Below are 17,914 nucleotides of genomic sequence, written 5' to 3' on the forward strand. Positions count from 1 at the left end.
AATAATACTGCCTAAAGGAAGCATATATAAAGTGAACAGGATTGGACCGAGCACAGATCCTTGTGGGACTCCATGACTTGTGGGACTCCATGACTTGAAAGAACGGCTCCCACCTCAGAGTCAGAGACCGTAGAATACTGTCAGGGGGAATCAAAACTGGGGAGGTAAAAAACTCTTGAGCGTACTCATGGCCTGGTCTGCATCAGGTGACACCTGAAAGGGAACTTTGGGAGACTAAAATCTTTTATGAAACGCCTGAAACTGTTTTTGTGAAAAAGGTGTGTGCCACTCCGTCACAGCCTAAATCTTTTTGGGGTCAGCCGACAACAGCCCTCACTCGATAATAAACCAGAGGAAGGGAACCAACTGTTGATGGAACTCCCACTTTTCTGCTTTCACATACAATTTGTTGTCCTTATGGCCTTGGACATGGGAAACGTGTTCAGCGGCGGAGTTGGAAAAAATCAAAATTTAGTCAAGATAAAAACGTCTCTTAACACATTGTTAACCATTGATTGAAAAACAGCAGGGGAATTGGTGAATCTGAAAGGCATAACGAAGTATTCAAAATGACCCAGCGGAGTGTTGAATGCCGTCTTCCATTCGTCACCCGGCCACATCCAAATGAGATGGTAAGCGTTGGGCAGGTCAAGGTTTGAAAAAAACGTGCCACCCTGAAGAAGTTCAAGGGCAGAATCAAGTGGCGAGGGGTATTTATTCTTATTCTTTCATAGACAATGAGGGAGCCAGAGAATCACCAACATATGTTTCCATAGCCTCCCTTTCCGGATGTGAAAAATTATACAATCTGCTCGACAGCAAAGGGGCCCCTGGAAGTAACTCAATTGCACAGTTGTAAGGTCTATGGGGTGGCATTGACTGCACCCTCTCCTTACTGGACATCTCCGCAAGGTCCAGGTATTCCTCCGGAACACTAGGGGTGCAGGGGTTCCCTCAATGGGGGGACAGCATAACTGAGGATGAGTGGGGTAGATAAAGACACACTTTAAATCTGATTAATTCTCGGTGGTTGCCAGACAAAATAAGAGTAATTGGGCTGGTTTGGTGAGTAATATCAGCAAGGAGGTGGCCATCGATGGCTGTGACCATGATGGGGAATGGCTGTGGTTTAATGGAATACCAGCTTGTCTAACTAGATTGTGGTCGAGGAAGTTATCCTCAACACCAGAGTCAACAAGGGCTGATAACAGGAGAGACAGAGTTTTGGACAGTAATGTTGCAGGGATTAATAGACGGGGAGCCTTGGATTCTGAAATAGAAGCCGCTAGTAGACCTACACTTACTAGTGAGGCCTTATGGCCAAACAGGACATTTTCCAGGGAAGTCTGAGGCGTCGCCACAGTACAGGCACTCACCCACCTGAATGCGTTGAATTCGCTCTGCTGTGGACAGCATAGAATGGCCCAGTTGCATAGGCTACTCCTGCTCCCTTGCAGAGGAGACTGAAGTGGTGGGAAGCCGTTCCGTCAGAGAAGAGGTGGTTTGGATGTGTGTGACCGCCTTTTTCCTGTCTTCTCTCTTGAAACCTATTTTCAATTTTAATTGCAAGGGAAACAAGACAATACAGGTTATTAGGTTCATCACGGGTAGCTAGTTCATCCTTGACAGAATCATTCAAACCATTCAAAACAGCTCCTTGTAACAGCTACTCGTTCCATTTAGAATCTACCGCCAGAACCCAATTGAATACTCCGCCATGCTCTCTGTACCCTGCCTCAGCTTCAGTAGTCTCTTTGAGGCGTTCCCAGCATGGTCTGGATGATCAAAAACAGTTTTTAATTGTGAGGAAACTTGCTTATTAGTGCATACAGCCTCCGCCCAAACAAGCGCTTTTCCCCTCAGTAACCCCATTGCGTAATGTACCTTAGAAGATTCCGTGGCGAAAGACAGAGGCTTTTGTTGAGAAACCGACCCCATTGGAGCAGGAATCCCCCTCCGGTGAAGGTTTCCAGCAAGGTTACTGGAGGAAAACAAGGAAGCGAAGCAATCGCCGTGTCTAGGGTAACAGATTGAGAGACAGGAAGCTGGTAGCACAGCAGTTACAGCAGAGAAAAGTAGCACAGCAGGTAAACAACCGGTCTAGAGCGGAATCTAGACACAGGAACAAAATGGTAACAGGAACACAAGAAACAAGAATACGACTAAGGATTTAGCAAAGAACTCTGAGCAAAGTTACCACATGGGTAGTTCTGACGATCTGGCGCTGATTAGGTGTATCAGCCCGGGTGTATCAACCCGGGTATATGTACTGCTGAGGCGAATCATGGAATGCGCTGCATTTGTGCAGTTAACTGTGCAGTAATGAACGGCCACGCCCCTAGGACTAGTTCCTCATAACCGTGCCTCTTGCCACTTCAAGGTGGAGATAAAAACAACAGACAGAAACATAGGGAAAAGGGGAGAGAACAAACACACAGGAAGTGAACAGCTAACCAATAAAACACACACACACACACGTGCACACCACTTTAGTTCAGCAGTTTTTGCTTGTCTTTACTAGTTTATTTGATTGGACTTTGTTTATTGTGGCACCGAGCTGCTCCCCACTGGCACCACAAGAAACTGTATATGTGGTGTATATGTGGTGTGTGTGTGTGTGTGTGTGTGTGTGTGTGTGTGTGTGTGTGTGCGTGTGTGCGTGTGTGTGAAGCTATCACAAGGCATCCAGCACTCCTGGCCATGCTTTGATTGAATAAACACGATGAAGCATTTTTGACATGCAGAGGCCCGTGTTTTGCGCACACACATGATGGAACATGATGAGCATCAGCAGGAGTTGGCAGAGGATAGAGATAAAGGAACAGACAGATGGAAAGATATTTTAAAAATGACATGATGTACTGTGGGAAAAAATCTGTCATTCACAGGACATTCACAATCCTGTAAGACATATCTGTCAGGTTTGTCTGTCTTTTTGAAATGGATGATCTAACTCTACTCTACCGAGCTTGTGTGGAAAAATTCTGAACTTAAGATCCTTAAAAGTATTCATTTTAGTGACATATCTGATGCAAATCCACACATGTTCCTGTGATGTTTTCACACTGTGGTTCCAAGACATTGCTGTGGTTTGGCTATTATTTTATGTAGGTTACAAATATATTAATATTATCATTGTATAGGTTCACTGTCTCTGTGATCTGAGATTGGATTACCAAAACCATCCAGAATGCCATAAACATATGAACCACAAATGTACACTGCAGTCTGGAAACATGGACAATTATAAAGCAGAAGCCTATAAGATAACGAGTTAACGGGAAGAAATTGGAACTACGAGAAGAAAGTGGAACTCTAATACAAGAGGGCCACCCCAGAAGCAAATTAAGATGGATCACTAACCCACCCCCTTTTCCTTGTCAAGTGCTGATGCATCTATAGTAAGTTGAATGCTTTTTTCGAGGCCAACTGAGGCCAATGAGCAGAAACAGCTGAAGCAGAGTTATTTCCCTCTGGACATGATGGCAGGAGGGCTTTCAAGCATGTGAACACCAATAAAGCAGCAGGACCTGACGGTATCAGTGGGTTGGTTCTCAAATTGTCTGTTGATTAACAAACACCGGTTTTCACAATCAAATTCAACTTGTCACTGGCTCAGTCTGTCATACCCACATGCTTCAAGGAGTCCATCATGATTTTTGTAGCCAAGAGAACAAGACCAGCCTGCCTTAATGACTACCGCCCAGTGGAACTCACCTCTGTAGTGATGAAATGCTTTAAACAGGTGGTCAAAAATGACATGAATTCCCAGTACAGTTGCCCCCATTACAGTTTGCCTGTCGTCCCAACTGACGGATGACAACATAGCACACATTCTCCACACCACCTTATCTTACCTGGAAAAAAAAGGAATCTATGTAAGATTGCTGTTCATTGATTCACAGATTAGTATTTAACAACATAGTTCCCTCCAGGGTTGTCACAAAGCTCAAGGACCTTGTATTAAGCACCTCACTGTGCATGTGGATCTTTGACTTTCTAACGGGCGGACCCGAGGCGTTGAGGGTGGGCGTACACACCATCCCTCCGTGTCCTTATCACCGGAGCACCCCAGGGCTGTGTTTTAAGTCCCTGGTGTTCTGCTTGTATAACAACTGTGTAGTAGGGGTGCCTTGGTTTTATTTAATTATTTTAATGAAAACAAAACAAAGGTTGGGGCAGCGGGCAAGTAATTGGTGTATGCCCTACCACTGTGTAACGCCAGAAACCACGGCTACAGCGGCAAGCTTTCTGTGTTGTCACTTTTGACTCCAACACCATCATCAGCTTTGTTGATGACACAGTTTTTGTGGGCCTGATCACAGACAACAACCTGCCCTACCCTGCCTAACGGATATTTACACTAGGCTCTGCAAGAATAAGGCTAGGAGAATTATTAAAGATCTACATGAACCAGATAACAGCCTTTTCTTTCTGTTGAGGTTGGGTAGAAGGGTACACTTTAATGCTTGTTTGCTCAGGAAAGAAATAGCTGCGCTTATTCATTTCCTTTAGTCTTACTCTCAAGCTGGATTACTGCATCTCTGAGCTTGAGGCTCCACCACCTAAATCTCAACATCAATTCTGCCTCTGTGGTGTACAACAGAGCTGTTTTTCATTGATGCTAAGTTGGTGTAGTAATGTGATACTGTATCTGATCATATACACATGCATACACATCCAAATCCAACATATTCGATGTACAGCGGTATGTTACAATGGCAACTGACAGCGGCCTACATTTTTGTTAGCAAAAGTGAGTGTGTGTGTGTTGTTTGTAACAGCTGCAAGGCTCCGGTCGGCTGGCAAGAAGAATGGAGTCTAAGCATTCCTGAGGGCCAAACACTTTCATCTGAAGAAACCACTCCAACACCACACACAAACTCACATTTGTCTGATGAACACATTGCATTAATAAAATAACAGCTTTTCAGAAACAAATTGATGACCATGTATTTTTGTTTTATGTAACTGGCTGTGAAAAAAATGGTTTTAAACATGTTATCAAAGTTGTGAGTCGGACACAGTTTGGTTAGGTTTAGGCACCAACACTGTTTGGTTAGGTTTAGAAAATAATTGTGGTTTGGGTCTTCTTCAGGGAATGTAACTTTATTTTTAATAAACCTATAATAATTAACTGACATGTGATCTCTTGAGCCTAGTGTAGAAACTATAGCCTACAACTGGTATTGATATTCTTTAGTTCAAGTAAAAATACATCAGCCAATAGATACATTTTTGGACAAAAACAAAATGCTTACTAATGCCTTGCACTTTGCCACTTGTTGGCCAATATATGCACTGATTTGATACATCTGCAATCATTGGATAGTATTATGTCCCTTAGTATTAAGGGAAGCTAGTGTGTGGTTCTTCAGTGGTGTTGTATGTTGTAGTGTGCAATTTGTGCTGCTGTTGGTTGTCTTCTAATCCTTAAGTTATTCTTATCTTCATTTTACACCATTTTAATTCCTTCTTCTACACTCATTTTCACAAATGAATGTTTTGTATGTTGTTAAAATGTTTTATGAGTATTATGTGAAGTTTTGAGGTTCCTCAGTAGAAGCCTTCAAGATATAGAAACAGGCATTCTCAAATTGTGACGAGATTACCAAATATGTTAATCTCCTCTCCTCTCCTCTCGCATCTCACTTTCATTTATATCTCGTTTCTTCTCGTTATCTCACAATTCATCTCTTTTACTGCCCTTCATTTTGCTCTATCACTCCATCCCTCCCAGTGTGTGGTAAATCTCATCAGTGAGCTTCAGGAGCAGATGTGCAGGTTTCAGGAGGAGATCAGCACTCGTATTCTGGAAAAACGGGCTCTGGAGGAAAGGGAGGCCCAGCAGGGGGAACCCGGAGGCAGCCAAACCCCAGGCCAAGGCCCTCAGGTTGGGTTAGCCAGCTCAGACCTGGGCCCGTCTGGCTCTGATGCCCGGATGCACAATGGAGGACAGAGTGTACATGTAGGGAGACTTGATGGATGAACTCATCTTCCCGTCCTTCCCCATCATTTCTTCTCTTCTTCTCTTCTCCCTTTTTAACCAGTCCACACACCACCCGGTATTTGGAAATGTCCACAGAATCAAACTAAACTAAAACTCTTGCAGTGTGTCCGCAGAGGGTCTGTGTGTGCACTGCAGGATGTTGGGGCAATGCTCTACTCGGGGTCTTGCAGATATGGAGACTTTGATTGGTTTTCCAAATACTTCTAATCCTTTTAAGGGGTAATCAAGGTTGTTGAACCGGATTCTGTAACAATATGGTAAAATAAGAAACCCTACAATAGCTACAAGTAGTATGACCTACTGTAATTGTTTGCAGGTAGAGTATATGCTAAGGGTAGGTTAATTGAGAACCTTGCACCTTTCTCTGCCTATCTAAGTATTTGAAGCATTTGGGAAAACACATCTCAGTACCGATCTGAATTTTGTCTTTTTAAATCTTATAAAATTGGGTTTTGGACCAGGCATTGTGTTATTGCGTGCATATATTGTGTGTTGCAATATTTCATTAAATGTGGTATGCTTGCATGACAGTGGTTTCTCCCTCTACTAACAAAGTTGACATCTGTTGGTTTCCTCCTACACTGACCAGGTGGATGGGTCATTTATATTAATATGTATTGCACAAGTTTTGCTGTGGACAATGGCAGTGATGGCAGCCTGGAACAGCTTTGAGTCTTGTTCTGGGTCTTTGGGTTCATCTTTTTCCTGGTTGTTGATAACTGCACGCTGTGGTATCTGTTTCAGGAGGATCATATTTCCTTTATTAACCACTGTACCGCTCAGTCCTGGAACCTTTATAACTGCACTGAATGTGATCCTGATGTTTGAATACCCTCCCAGTTATATGTTGGCCTGTGCACAGTTGCTGATTTTGACATTTGCTGTAGATGTGATTTTTGTCATTTTCAAAATTAATAGTTTATGGAATTTCAGAATAATTGTGCACATTAGGTAAACTCACCTGCATGACTGTTTAGACTGCTGGCCTTGAAAAAGTCATAGTCAGTAAGAAATGCTGTGTTTTGGTTGTTCTGCAGGATTTGTTACAAGAAATGAAGCATCTGAAAAGCAAAGTGGAGGAGCTGGAGCAAGAGAAGGGCCAGTATGAGAGGAAACTAAGAGCTACCAAGGTACTTGTTAAATCAACATAGCACAAACACCTCACATCTCTATGATCAGCCAACCTTAACCAGTTTTACATTTGTACATATAGGTCATATGTTGTGTATTATACAAGTAAGAAATATATACTGTTATATATTAGTGTGATTCTAGCAGTCTGGAAGGAAGAGTTACTGAATTGATTGTATCGGACTGTACATACTGTAGGTGTTGAAGAAAAATGTAAAGTTCAGCTGCAGGGTTAATGTGGAATTACAGTAAGATAATGTACTATATTGTACCTACAGACAGCATTGCTACAGTCATTACAACAACAAACATACAACTGGAAACCCCTAACAAATTACATTTATATACAGTGTATATATATATATATATATATATATATATATATGATACTAGTTTTTGGCTTTCCCTAGAGAACTGTAAAACTGGACATGTTGTCAAGAAGATTTTACACAAAACTTGTCACACCAATTTGTTTACATTTAGGGAAATATACATCCTGAATCCTCCAACAGGGACTCAAGGAAATTGCTGCTCCTGGCTGAGAAATAGTCTGGCATATAATCCCTGTAAAACCATTACTTGTTGTTTCTTTAGGCTGTTACTAATATTATTATTATTATAAAATCTGATAACGATCTATCAGATTGCAGATAGCATAAGCACATAACATAAAACCTTTATATGAAGAATACACATATATCCACATCTGTGAACTAATATTGGCCAATTTATTGGTCTACCTCTAGATTAAACAAACAAGATATGCTGTGTTAATTATTCTGTTGCCTTTGGACAGAGCCAAGCTAGCTGCTCTTTGTTTACGGTTTTTAGGCTAGGCTAAGCTAATTGGCTGCTGGCAGTGGCTTTATATTTACTATAAAAGGGGTGAGAGTGGTATCTTCTCAAGAAACTCTCCGCAATTTTTAAAATTTAAACTATTCCTGTAGTGTTCCGTTTTGTATGGTTACTTTTGCTTCTCTTTTTTGGGGGGAATTGTCATGTATTTTGCAACATTGTTTAGATAAGTAATATACAAATAAAGTTTTTGTTATTATCATTAGTATTAGTATTAAGTGTCCAGGTTACAGACGGCTTTCTGTAGCAATCTTAATTCTAAAATGTAATTAATACTAGAAACCTGGTTTCCATATTCAGGATAGGGGATTAGAGAAACCTTTCAAGCTAGATTCTTCCTGAAAAAGGGAAGTTCTTGGCCACATTTACAAGCAACTAACTGTTTATCTAACTGTCTATGTTTATGCATGTGCATGACAGACTGTCGAAAGGAAATGTATCGTTGTGAATGCCGAGCAGCTGTATAGAGGTAAAGAATAAATCTAGCAATACAGCTACTTATTTAAAAATAATTCTGTGAAAGACTGATCTGAGGATTAGAAGATTAAACTGGCAGTAAGTAATGTATGGCCAAAAACCTGCTTGTATGGCCTGCCGTTGACACACAAGGATGTTTCACATTTTGACAGTGGGGAGTAATAAGGTGGCTAATTTGAAAAACATCTAGTGAGGAAAATAGGCTTTTTATTACCCATTATTAAGACCCAAATTAATAAATATTCAGACCAGACCATTTTTTTTCATCTACACCATCAGCAGCAGTTTTTTTTTAACAAATATTCCCATAAGTCAGCCTGATATATTGGGTATTTTTTGAAAATCTGAAGTCTGTTCTAAAAGTTATATAATGGTTTGAACTAAATTTGATTGCATAAATTCTTCATAACGCTGGACCAATAAGAGGTTATCTTTTGGTAGAAAAACATCTGTCTCCTCTCCTAACACATTGTTTGTTATTGCAAACTGCCTTTGCTGTGCTTACGGTGCTTCCTTCCTCCTCTCGCTCCTTCACTTTCTGTATCTGTATCCTCTGTTCTTCTCTACTAACCCCTCTCTGTGGCTTGCTCTCTTCTTTTTCCACTCTTCTTCTCTTTCTCCTTATTTCTAAATCCCTCCCTCCCCCATCATTACCCTCTTTCTGTGTCTCTGCTTTCTCTAGCTCTCTATCTCTTACTCTCTCCATGTGTGTTACCAGTCGCTCATGACCCAGCTGTCCAGCCTCAAGCTGACTGTGGAGCACACACAGCTGGAGAAGCAGCACTGGGAGGAGCGCTGGCGCAGCACCCAGGTGCCTTCTCTTCAGTCTATTCTGCCTCTTGTCTTCTTGGTTGTCACTTCTCAGTTTGTTCGTTTACTCTAATTAGAACTATAGAGTCCTTTTGCTAAAACTCTGCCTCCCTCTGTCGTCCTCCTTTTCAACCTCTTCACCACACTGCTCTCCTTTGGCCCGCATGCTTCTCAACTTCCTCTTCATCCTTGTTTTGCACGTGCAGCTTTTCTTCATCCTCCTGAATCTCCTTGTTTTTCTGTTGTTGGTCTTGTGATGTGTGAATGAACTTCCCTTACAAATCACAAATATTTATTTGGGAGGAATGGGAGTTAGAAAGCCAAGAAAAAAAATAGATAGTAAAACATTCTGATTTTGACAAGGTATATGTGAAGAAACAGAAAAAGGTCCTCCATCCTTCTGCATTTGATTGTCTCTCTTGCTTTCTGTCTTTTTAAATGAGAGTTTGAATGTTTAATGTAAATCCATATGATTATTACAAGTATGCATCGCTTTTGTGTGATCATGCATATTACAGATAATAATTACTCCCTGTATTAAAGTTGCACCAGGCAATGTCTCAGTGTGAAGACCCCTGCAGGCAGTGAGATTTACCAATTGACAGATAGTGTGGAAAGTGGATGAACTTAATCATAATTTGTCTGGACTCTGTAGACAATGTGTGCCCTTCAACATGCTAAACTAATGGAAAACCTCATTATTTAGGAACATACAGGAAAGAAACTAATAGCCATACCATAACTCTACAGTCTCTTTGAAATATACTGTGCCTCTGCCCACTTCAACACTATATCTTGCTTCTATAGTAGACTTGTGTGGCTTATAGGCTTTTATTGTAAAGCAGCTGTAGGAGGTGTTTATTCTGCATTTATAGCATACCACCATTGTAAACATGCAAGGTTGTGACCCCTGTTGTGTCCAGCTGTCATTCTTTAGAAGCTTTGTCCCTATTATGTGTTATCCTTTTATCTTCAGTTCTTATTAGGTTGACGTAAAAACACACTAAGCCTTCTGTTTACTGTTAACTGGGTGCAAGCTAAATCAACAGCTCAAAAATGTGGCAACATTGCTAAAATTGCAGTTGTTGATTGCAGTGTTAACTAGAAGTGAAAGTTTTAAATTCATAAAGGCAATTATTTTCATGCCTTTATTTGAAGGACATTAAACAAAAAAACCTGTCCGAACTGAAACTGTGGGTGTTGCTGTTCATGATTGACACTTAAGCCACTGGGCCATCAGGGTCCCCTGATACAGATGAACATTTTTATTTTTGGGGAGAGAGATTGGGGTCAGAATTTACAAGGGCTCTTTGTGGCACACATTCTTAATTCGTAAGTCATGTGAGCTTTAGTGGAAGGGATGAGAAGTAAAAGATCTTAAACATTGGTGCAAGTGTGACCGAGCCATTAGCTGTTAGTCATAAGGCAATCCGGTCAGTCATTTGAGAGTCATCAATACCCCATTAATAGAGATGGGAACTGATGTTGGACAGCGTGTTTTACATTTCTGGTAACGCATGGACTCCTCTTTCTAATAATCAGACATTTTTGGCCTGTATTAATAAATCACTCTCTTCAGAAGAATGTCCCTTGTCCTGATGGTGGCTCTCACATGAATGCCATTAAACGTTAACTTTTAAATCGCATACAGCATTTGAATTTTGCCAGTAGACCTGATACAATATTGTTGCTTTTAGAGGACAAGTCTGGTTGCCTTAGACTTAAACTCCTTACAACTCTTTCTTATCCAATGACCTGGAAGACACAAAGTTCACAAACATGTACTCTTTCCTTCACAGGAAGAAATATCAGAGCTGCAGCAGCTCCTGGCCTCCAAAGACACTGAGATTGAATGCCTTCAGACCCAGTTACTGGCCAGAGGCGGCACAGCCAATGACAACACAGAGAGAGGTACTCACAGCTGACCAATCACTTCAGATTCACATCTGTCAGTGTGGATATGTGCATGAGGGTCACTTACTGTAACATCTAATTAACATGTCCCTCTCTCCTCTGCTGTGCACTTTACTTGTTTTTGTCCCTCTGCTGACCCCTGCTGTAGAGGAGCTGTATATCAAGCATCTGATTAACAAATGTAAGGCATGGTGTGCTGTTGTTATGGGTCAAATTTTCAACCAACTTGCTCTGCCTTTGTAGCCACTTGACAACATGATTTCTAATTTTTTGTCATAATATGTAGCTTCGTGACAAATATTTAGTCAGAATAGTGTTGTAAATTGATGCAATGATTTTGGCTCATATCTCAACACAACCAAAATAGAAAGTAGTGCCTTTATATTTTTAAGGTTAGTAGCCTCCTAATGAGGCGGTGGAGTGTGTTGATTGCGATTGGACCACATCCAAGCTTCAGGTTGTGTTGGTCGTTGTAAACATTCTGGCTTTATCAAACCAAAGTGCAGTGAGACTACATCCTTTCAAACCTTCCGGCTGGCATGATACCATGGCTTCTTGCCAACAGAATAGGATATTTTTAATCAAATTAGAAATATTTGATTCAAAGACTGGACAAAGAGTTTTGAAATCCTTCTGAAAGCTCAGAAATAAGAAGAATAGAGAATAGTTCTGCATGATGCTACATGATATTATTGAAACTCCAGCTGCGACATTACATAGCGCTCTCTCTCTCTCTCTCTCTCTTTCAAACGCCGCCCTCCTCTGCCACAGACACATACACATACATTATTCGTGCTGCCTTGATCTACATCTTAATGCTGGTGCATTAACTACAATCAAACACCTGCTTCTTAAGTGTCAGTTTATGCTGTCTCATTGATTGTGGTATCAGTGTGTAAAAACCTCAATGTATTGTTCCATCTAACATGTCACATGTTAGCTTGAGTCTATTTTGGTTTGCCTAAGCCATATTTTTTGAAGTCCAGCAATTTAGTCAAGATTGGTGGAGTTTCCCATTACAATAAGTTTTTCTATGTGAAAGGACATCAAATGACATCCCAGATTAGTGTATGTGTTTGTGTGTTTGTACTGTGTTGCTTTCGGAATCCAGAAGAGAACTTGGTTTTATGTTGTTTTTTTGCATAGTTGCCACTCTTGAACACCAGTTATATCACTATGAAAAGCTGCAGTGTGTGTCACGGGTGATGGTGTATGGGCAGTCGTGCTGTCAGTATGTATTTGTTTGGCTTGTTTATTTCCATTAGCATGACTGTCATGTCTGTCGCCAACATTGCATCAGGCACCCATCAGAGAGCCCTAAATGAAAAGACGTGAGGTTACAGTGAGTCCAAAATAAAATTTTGATACGATGTTTTTCATCGTTAGACCATGAATACCAGAGGCTGAAGGTGGGGATGGAGTCTTTGTTGGCTTCAAATGATGAAAAGGTAAATGAAACCTTTTTTTTTTAATTACTTCTGTGTTGAAAGTTTATTTAATGTTCAGTTTGAGAGTTGTTTTTATGAAGATTAAAGGGTCCCATTATTTTACTTGATTTACAAAAGCCAAAATATTTGTGTCTTGCTGATAACAGGATCGGCGTATAGAGGACCTGACCATTCTGCTTGGCCAGTACAGAAAGATGAGGGAAGTCATGGCACTCACACAGGGTAAGAATTACATCCTTTTCTCTCCTCAAATACGTGTTTTGGTTGAAAGTACAACGTAGGAAACACTCTTCTCAGCTTCATAGTTATTTTTATTGAGTTGTGTGTAATATTTATGTGTTCAACAATCAGGGAGTAGTGAAGAGGAGCTGAGTGGCAGTTTAAGACTCAGAGCCATTACGCACAAAGCACAATCTGATATTGTCAGATCCGAGGTAAGGTTATGATGAATATACTTTTTGTACAACCTCTAACAATGTGAATGTGATTTTAAGCAATAGTGGGAACTGTCTCCCCCAAAATGGACTGTTTGCTTAAAAATATGTCAAGAAAAACTGAAAAAAATATTATTCTTGTCTTTGGATAGAGGTCATCAAGAGGGTCTTCTCCGCTTATGCTACTTGCATCTCCTTACCAGAGAGAATTGGACTCTAGGTATAAACACTCAAAGTAAACTTGCACACACACCTCACTTACTAACTTTTCTAATTTACCCCTTAAAGCTTACCACTTTGTGTGCCGTTTGTTGTAGTATTCAGTACTCTACGGACACATCACTCGTGTCCACTGGGGATGCAAGCTTCTTTAATGGACCATGGTAAGTAGAAGCTTTTTTCTGTTTGTGTGACTTCTCCTTAACATGGCAGACTTTTACGTTGTCCAAAAATGAAATGTTGTAGCCCATGTTGTGGCTTCACAAATGCTTTGTTGCATACCTTGGTTGTGACGAGTGCTTATTTCAGTCAAAGTTGCTCTTCTATCAGCTTGAATCAGTTAGCCCATTCTCCTCTGACATCTAGCATCAACAAGGCATTTTTGCCCACAAGACTGCCGCATACTGGATGTTTTTCCCTTTTCACACCATTCTTTGTAAACCTTAGAAATGGTTGTGCGTGAAAATCGCAGTAACTGAATAGATTGTGAAATACTCAGACCAGCCCGTCTGGCACCAACAACCATGCCACGCTCAAAATTGCTTAAATCACCTTTCTTTCCCATTCTGACATTTAGTTTGGAGTTCAGGGGATTTTCTTGACCAGGTACACACCCCTAAATGGATTGAAGCAACTGTTATGTGATTGGTTGATTAGATAATTGAAATTGAACAGGTGTTCCTAATAATCCTTTAGGTGAGTGAGTGTAATATATAAAATATTGTTTTTCCAGGCATCAGCACAGGTTATTGTCCAGCAGTCTAGAAGAGTTGCAGAGTGGATCTTTACAAAAGGTTTGTTAGTGCATATAAAATCCATTTACTGCTACTGATTGACTTTAATAATACTTTAATCTAATTTAACTGATGAATGTGATTGAATCCAACCTGCTACATCTGCTGCTGCCTCTTAAATATTTGATCAACATGCACACTAACTATGTTCTTTCTAAATAACAAAAACTTTAATCTGATTGTGTGATTGCTAACCTGCTAACTTGTGTGTCTGTCTTTGTGCGTGTTTCTTTCTCTCCTGTATCTGTGTTGGCTATAGGCTGTAGAGATCCTACCAATTGAAACTGAATCAGACACAAGGGCAGAGGTACTGATCTGCTGCATGACTTTACACAGCCTAACCTTTACCAAACCCTTAGAAATACATACACTGTGCAATTAAGCATTAATGTTCAAAATATAGCAGGGATAGGATCCACTTAATTTTAATTCAGTCTTCAGAATTTTACTGTTGATGTCTACTTGTATTTTACTGTTGATGTCTACTTGTCTACTTGATGTAAATTTACTGCTAAAATCTCACAGTAGCTTACTGTTTTAATCTTATACAGGAACACACTGTGAAATGCATTCTAGGTGAAAATAATAACATTACAGCACTATCTGCAAATTTGACAGATTACAGGTATTTACTGTTAATACCAATGCATCTTATGAAAATAAGGATACACTGCAGCCAGTCTATTACTGTGAATTCAAAGACTACATTAAGACACTGCAGAGTTGAGAATGTATTTAATAAACACAGTCTTACAAAATAAGGTGCATAACCAGAAGACATGACAAGGAGCAAACTACTAGGAAGAGCAACGCAGGGACAACCAGGAAGGGAAGATACAGCCGACAATACAATGATCCAACAAGAGACAAAGATAGCACAGCGACTAAATACACAGGGTAACGAGGTTGAACCAAGGCACTGATGACACAGGGGCTCCGGACCAGGTGAAACACAAAGGCAGGAAAACACAAGGCAGGAAGTAATACAAGACGTGACATGGAAGAAAACAGACTACAAAATAAAATAGGAAACAGTACGACAGACACAATCGTGACATAAACAGAAGTTCACTGGCAAAGCTGCTGCCATTATATTACTGTAAATTTACAGTAATATAATGGCAGCAGCTTTGCCAGTGAACTTCTGTTTATGTCACGATTGTGTCTGTCGTACTGTTTCCTATTTTATTTTGTAGTCTGTTTTCTTCCATGTCACGTCTTGTACTGTAAATTTACAGTAATATCAGTTTTACATTGGAGCTCTTATTAAAAAATCTTTTATTGATAAAACCTTTTCAAACTTCAAAGTCTTTAGTTAATAAAAATTAATTGTATCCATCTCAGTTATGCAAAAATTCATAAGTACAAAAGTACAAAATGTGTCAAGGTATGCATGCACCTGGGATGCAAAGATGTTCTCAGAAACATTCCTACATATTTACATCATACACATAGGGGGCTTTACTTTCTTTATTCACCCATTATTTTGAATCAGTTATCAAATTCTTCACCTGGGGCTGTATTACAGATACTTCCTATCTTAAGCCTTAAGATAGGAAGAGTCTAAGGTTGTATTTTTCCCGATTTGGTATTATAGAAGCAAATCTTAACTAACTTTATTAATCCTATCTTATTTTATCTCAGGTTAGACAATCCTATAATAACTATGTTTACCAACTTGAAACTAGGGATGCTAATTTCAATATTTGTTTTTTTGTCCGTAGCTAAACCTTCATTAAATGTTAACCAACAAACAGGCCACAAAGTCCTGCGTCTATCGATAGCTTCAGACTTGTACCGGTCGCTCAGCCACAATGTTGCTGTTAGAACTCCTTGCATGTCCACACGATTGGTACAAGTCTGCAGCAATCTGGGACACAGAATGTAGCCCATGTCCGAACCTGTCTCCACCTCATCCACCTGCAAGGATGTCAACCCTGTGCTTGCCCGGCATACTCTGTTTGTAGGACAGCTGGTTTAACCCGCCGTACAGTTGAATTTGTCACAGTGCTCACTGTTGTGAGAGCTGTCTAGCAGTTGCTTGTGAGAGCCACAAAAAAAAAGAGTCAGGACATCTTAACAGTATATTGAGGATTATGGGAAGTGAGGATGCATGTGTAATCCACTTTTCCAATCTTAAATTAAGATAGAAACGTATTATCTTTATTGGCTTTTTTCTAAATTTGGTCCTAACCCTAATTACGATGGCTAGCAAACAGTTGAGATAGGATCTGCAAGCAAAGAAGTTTCTGTAATACAACCCCATGGGATGCATTTTGAGCTTTCTGCTCTCTTAAATGTAGCGACAGAGAGGTCAAATAGGACATTGTGTAGGTTGTAAAAAATTGTTTTATGGCTTAAGTTGTTTGTATTCCACAGTCTCTATGGAAATTATGTACTGGATTCCCAGAAGCAAATCTGTGCTACACAGAGGCTTAGTGCTTATGTTGCGTTTATTGAGTACCTCCAGATATAAAGTAGATCACCTTTCTGAATTTTTTATCACTTTTTGAAATTGATTGTTTGTCAGTGAAAAGCAAAAATGTTCACCCTCTGAGTGCCTATTCATGCAGCACACACATAATCATACTGACACACACACACACAAAGGGCCCATACCCACCTGAAGTGGCTGTCAGTAGTGCTCAGCATCATCGCTGCCTCCCAGATGTTTCTCTCTGCTGGCCTTTCTTTTCTTATTCCTTTAGAGCCCCAGTGACTTTAATGCCTGGTCAGATTCCGGCATCATCAGCCTTTCACCCCCCATAGGACACACCGTTATGCAACCGAGCAAATGAGCAAATTAAATCATGACCCTGCGCTTATCTTCTTATGAAAGATATTTAAATGGGACTGACCAGCCTGTACGTTAGATGTAGAGGAAATGCGATATACATAGAACGTTGCATATCTAAAATCACTGAGTTTCAATGTAATTTATTATTATTACCATAGAGCATCAGAAGCAAATAACTACAAAAGGCCAAGAAAAATGTGTCCACTTCATTAAAGTTATCTGCTAAGAAGAACTTTGAAAATTTGAATTCAAATCAAGAATCTGTGAATTCTGAGGCTTCTGTTCTTTCAACAGATATTGTAATCTATTTGAAATGTGGTGCTAGACTAGTCTAAGATATAACACACTGTTTTGTTGTTTATATTCTCCAGATTCCTCACATGGAGCTGAGCAAGTACCAGACTTTGCCGGGGAAACTAAAAAGTAAAAAGAGCGAGCCGATGGCCGAGCTTAATGGCCACAGACAGAGAGATGGAGAGAGTTTATCTCCGGTCCAGCCTTCTCCTGTCCACAGCCACGGCCGGGACTACACTCTCAGTGAGTTTCTCTTATGTAATCAACAGAACAATAATACAAATATTTTATTAAAAATTTTTCATTATTCACAAGAAAGATAATTTTCAGTATTATCTACTTTTGAAAGAAAACTTTTAATGAAAGGTGTTGATAGTGGAGTCTGTAGATTTCCCCAGAGCAAGTGGGATATTGGGTCTCATGCAAGAACCATTAGAAAAAACAAACTTGTTGTTAATGCTTAGGAGTTATTTAAGAAAATTTCACTATGGACAATTTTAATTTTATACTTTCATAGTAAAATAATTTTCCCGAGTGGTCCAGACCGGTCCTACAAGTCACAAGGGACAAACTCTTGTATGACATACACTGAACAAAATTATAAACCCAACACTTTTTTTTGTGAGCGGCACTCAGAAATCAAATATTGATCACAAAAACAAGTGTGACATATCAAGATGTGATTAGACAGCATGATTATTGCACAGGTGTGCTTTAAGCAGGCATAATAA

At 40.0% G+C, this 17,914-nt stretch overlaps 1 protein-coding gene across 3 annotated transcripts in view; it reads left to right on the forward strand.

Moving 5' to 3' along the window:
- ppfibp2b (PPFIA binding protein 2b) overlaps window positions 1-17,914 on the forward strand; it is a 110,133-nt gene that overhangs the window by 70,484 nt on the left and 21,735 nt on the right. For 2 of the 3 annotated variants that reach the window (XM_034878332.1, XM_034878333.1), the window contains 11 exons: window positions 5,741-5,968; window positions 7,048-7,140; window positions 11,083-11,194; window positions 12,584-12,645; window positions 12,792-12,867; window positions 12,997-13,079; window positions 13,232-13,299; window positions 13,397-13,462; window positions 14,032-14,092; window positions 14,352-14,399; window positions 17,261-17,426. In XM_034878332.1, the coding sequence (XP_034734223.1) occupies window positions 5,741-5,968; window positions 7,048-7,140; window positions 11,083-11,194; window positions 12,584-12,645; window positions 12,792-12,867; window positions 12,997-13,079; window positions 13,232-13,299; window positions 13,397-13,462; window positions 14,032-14,092; window positions 14,352-14,399; window positions 17,261-17,426 (1,063 nt within the window). Of the gene's footprint in view, window positions 1-5,740; window positions 5,969-7,047; window positions 7,141-9,155; window positions 9,285-11,082; window positions 11,195-11,345; window positions 11,379-12,583; window positions 12,646-12,791; window positions 12,868-12,996; window positions 13,080-13,231; window positions 13,300-13,396; window positions 13,463-14,031; window positions 14,093-14,351; window positions 14,400-17,260; window positions 17,427-17,914 lie in introns of all 3 variants that reach the window. The other variant, XM_034878331.1, reaches the window with a different exon arrangement.

Source organism: Etheostoma cragini, chromosome 8 (genome assembly GCF_013103735.1).
Source record: "Etheostoma cragini isolate CJK2018 chromosome 8, CSU_Ecrag_1.0, whole genome shotgun sequence".
Classification (NCBI taxonomy): domain Eukaryota; kingdom Metazoa; phylum Chordata; class Actinopteri; order Perciformes; family Percidae; genus Etheostoma; species Etheostoma cragini.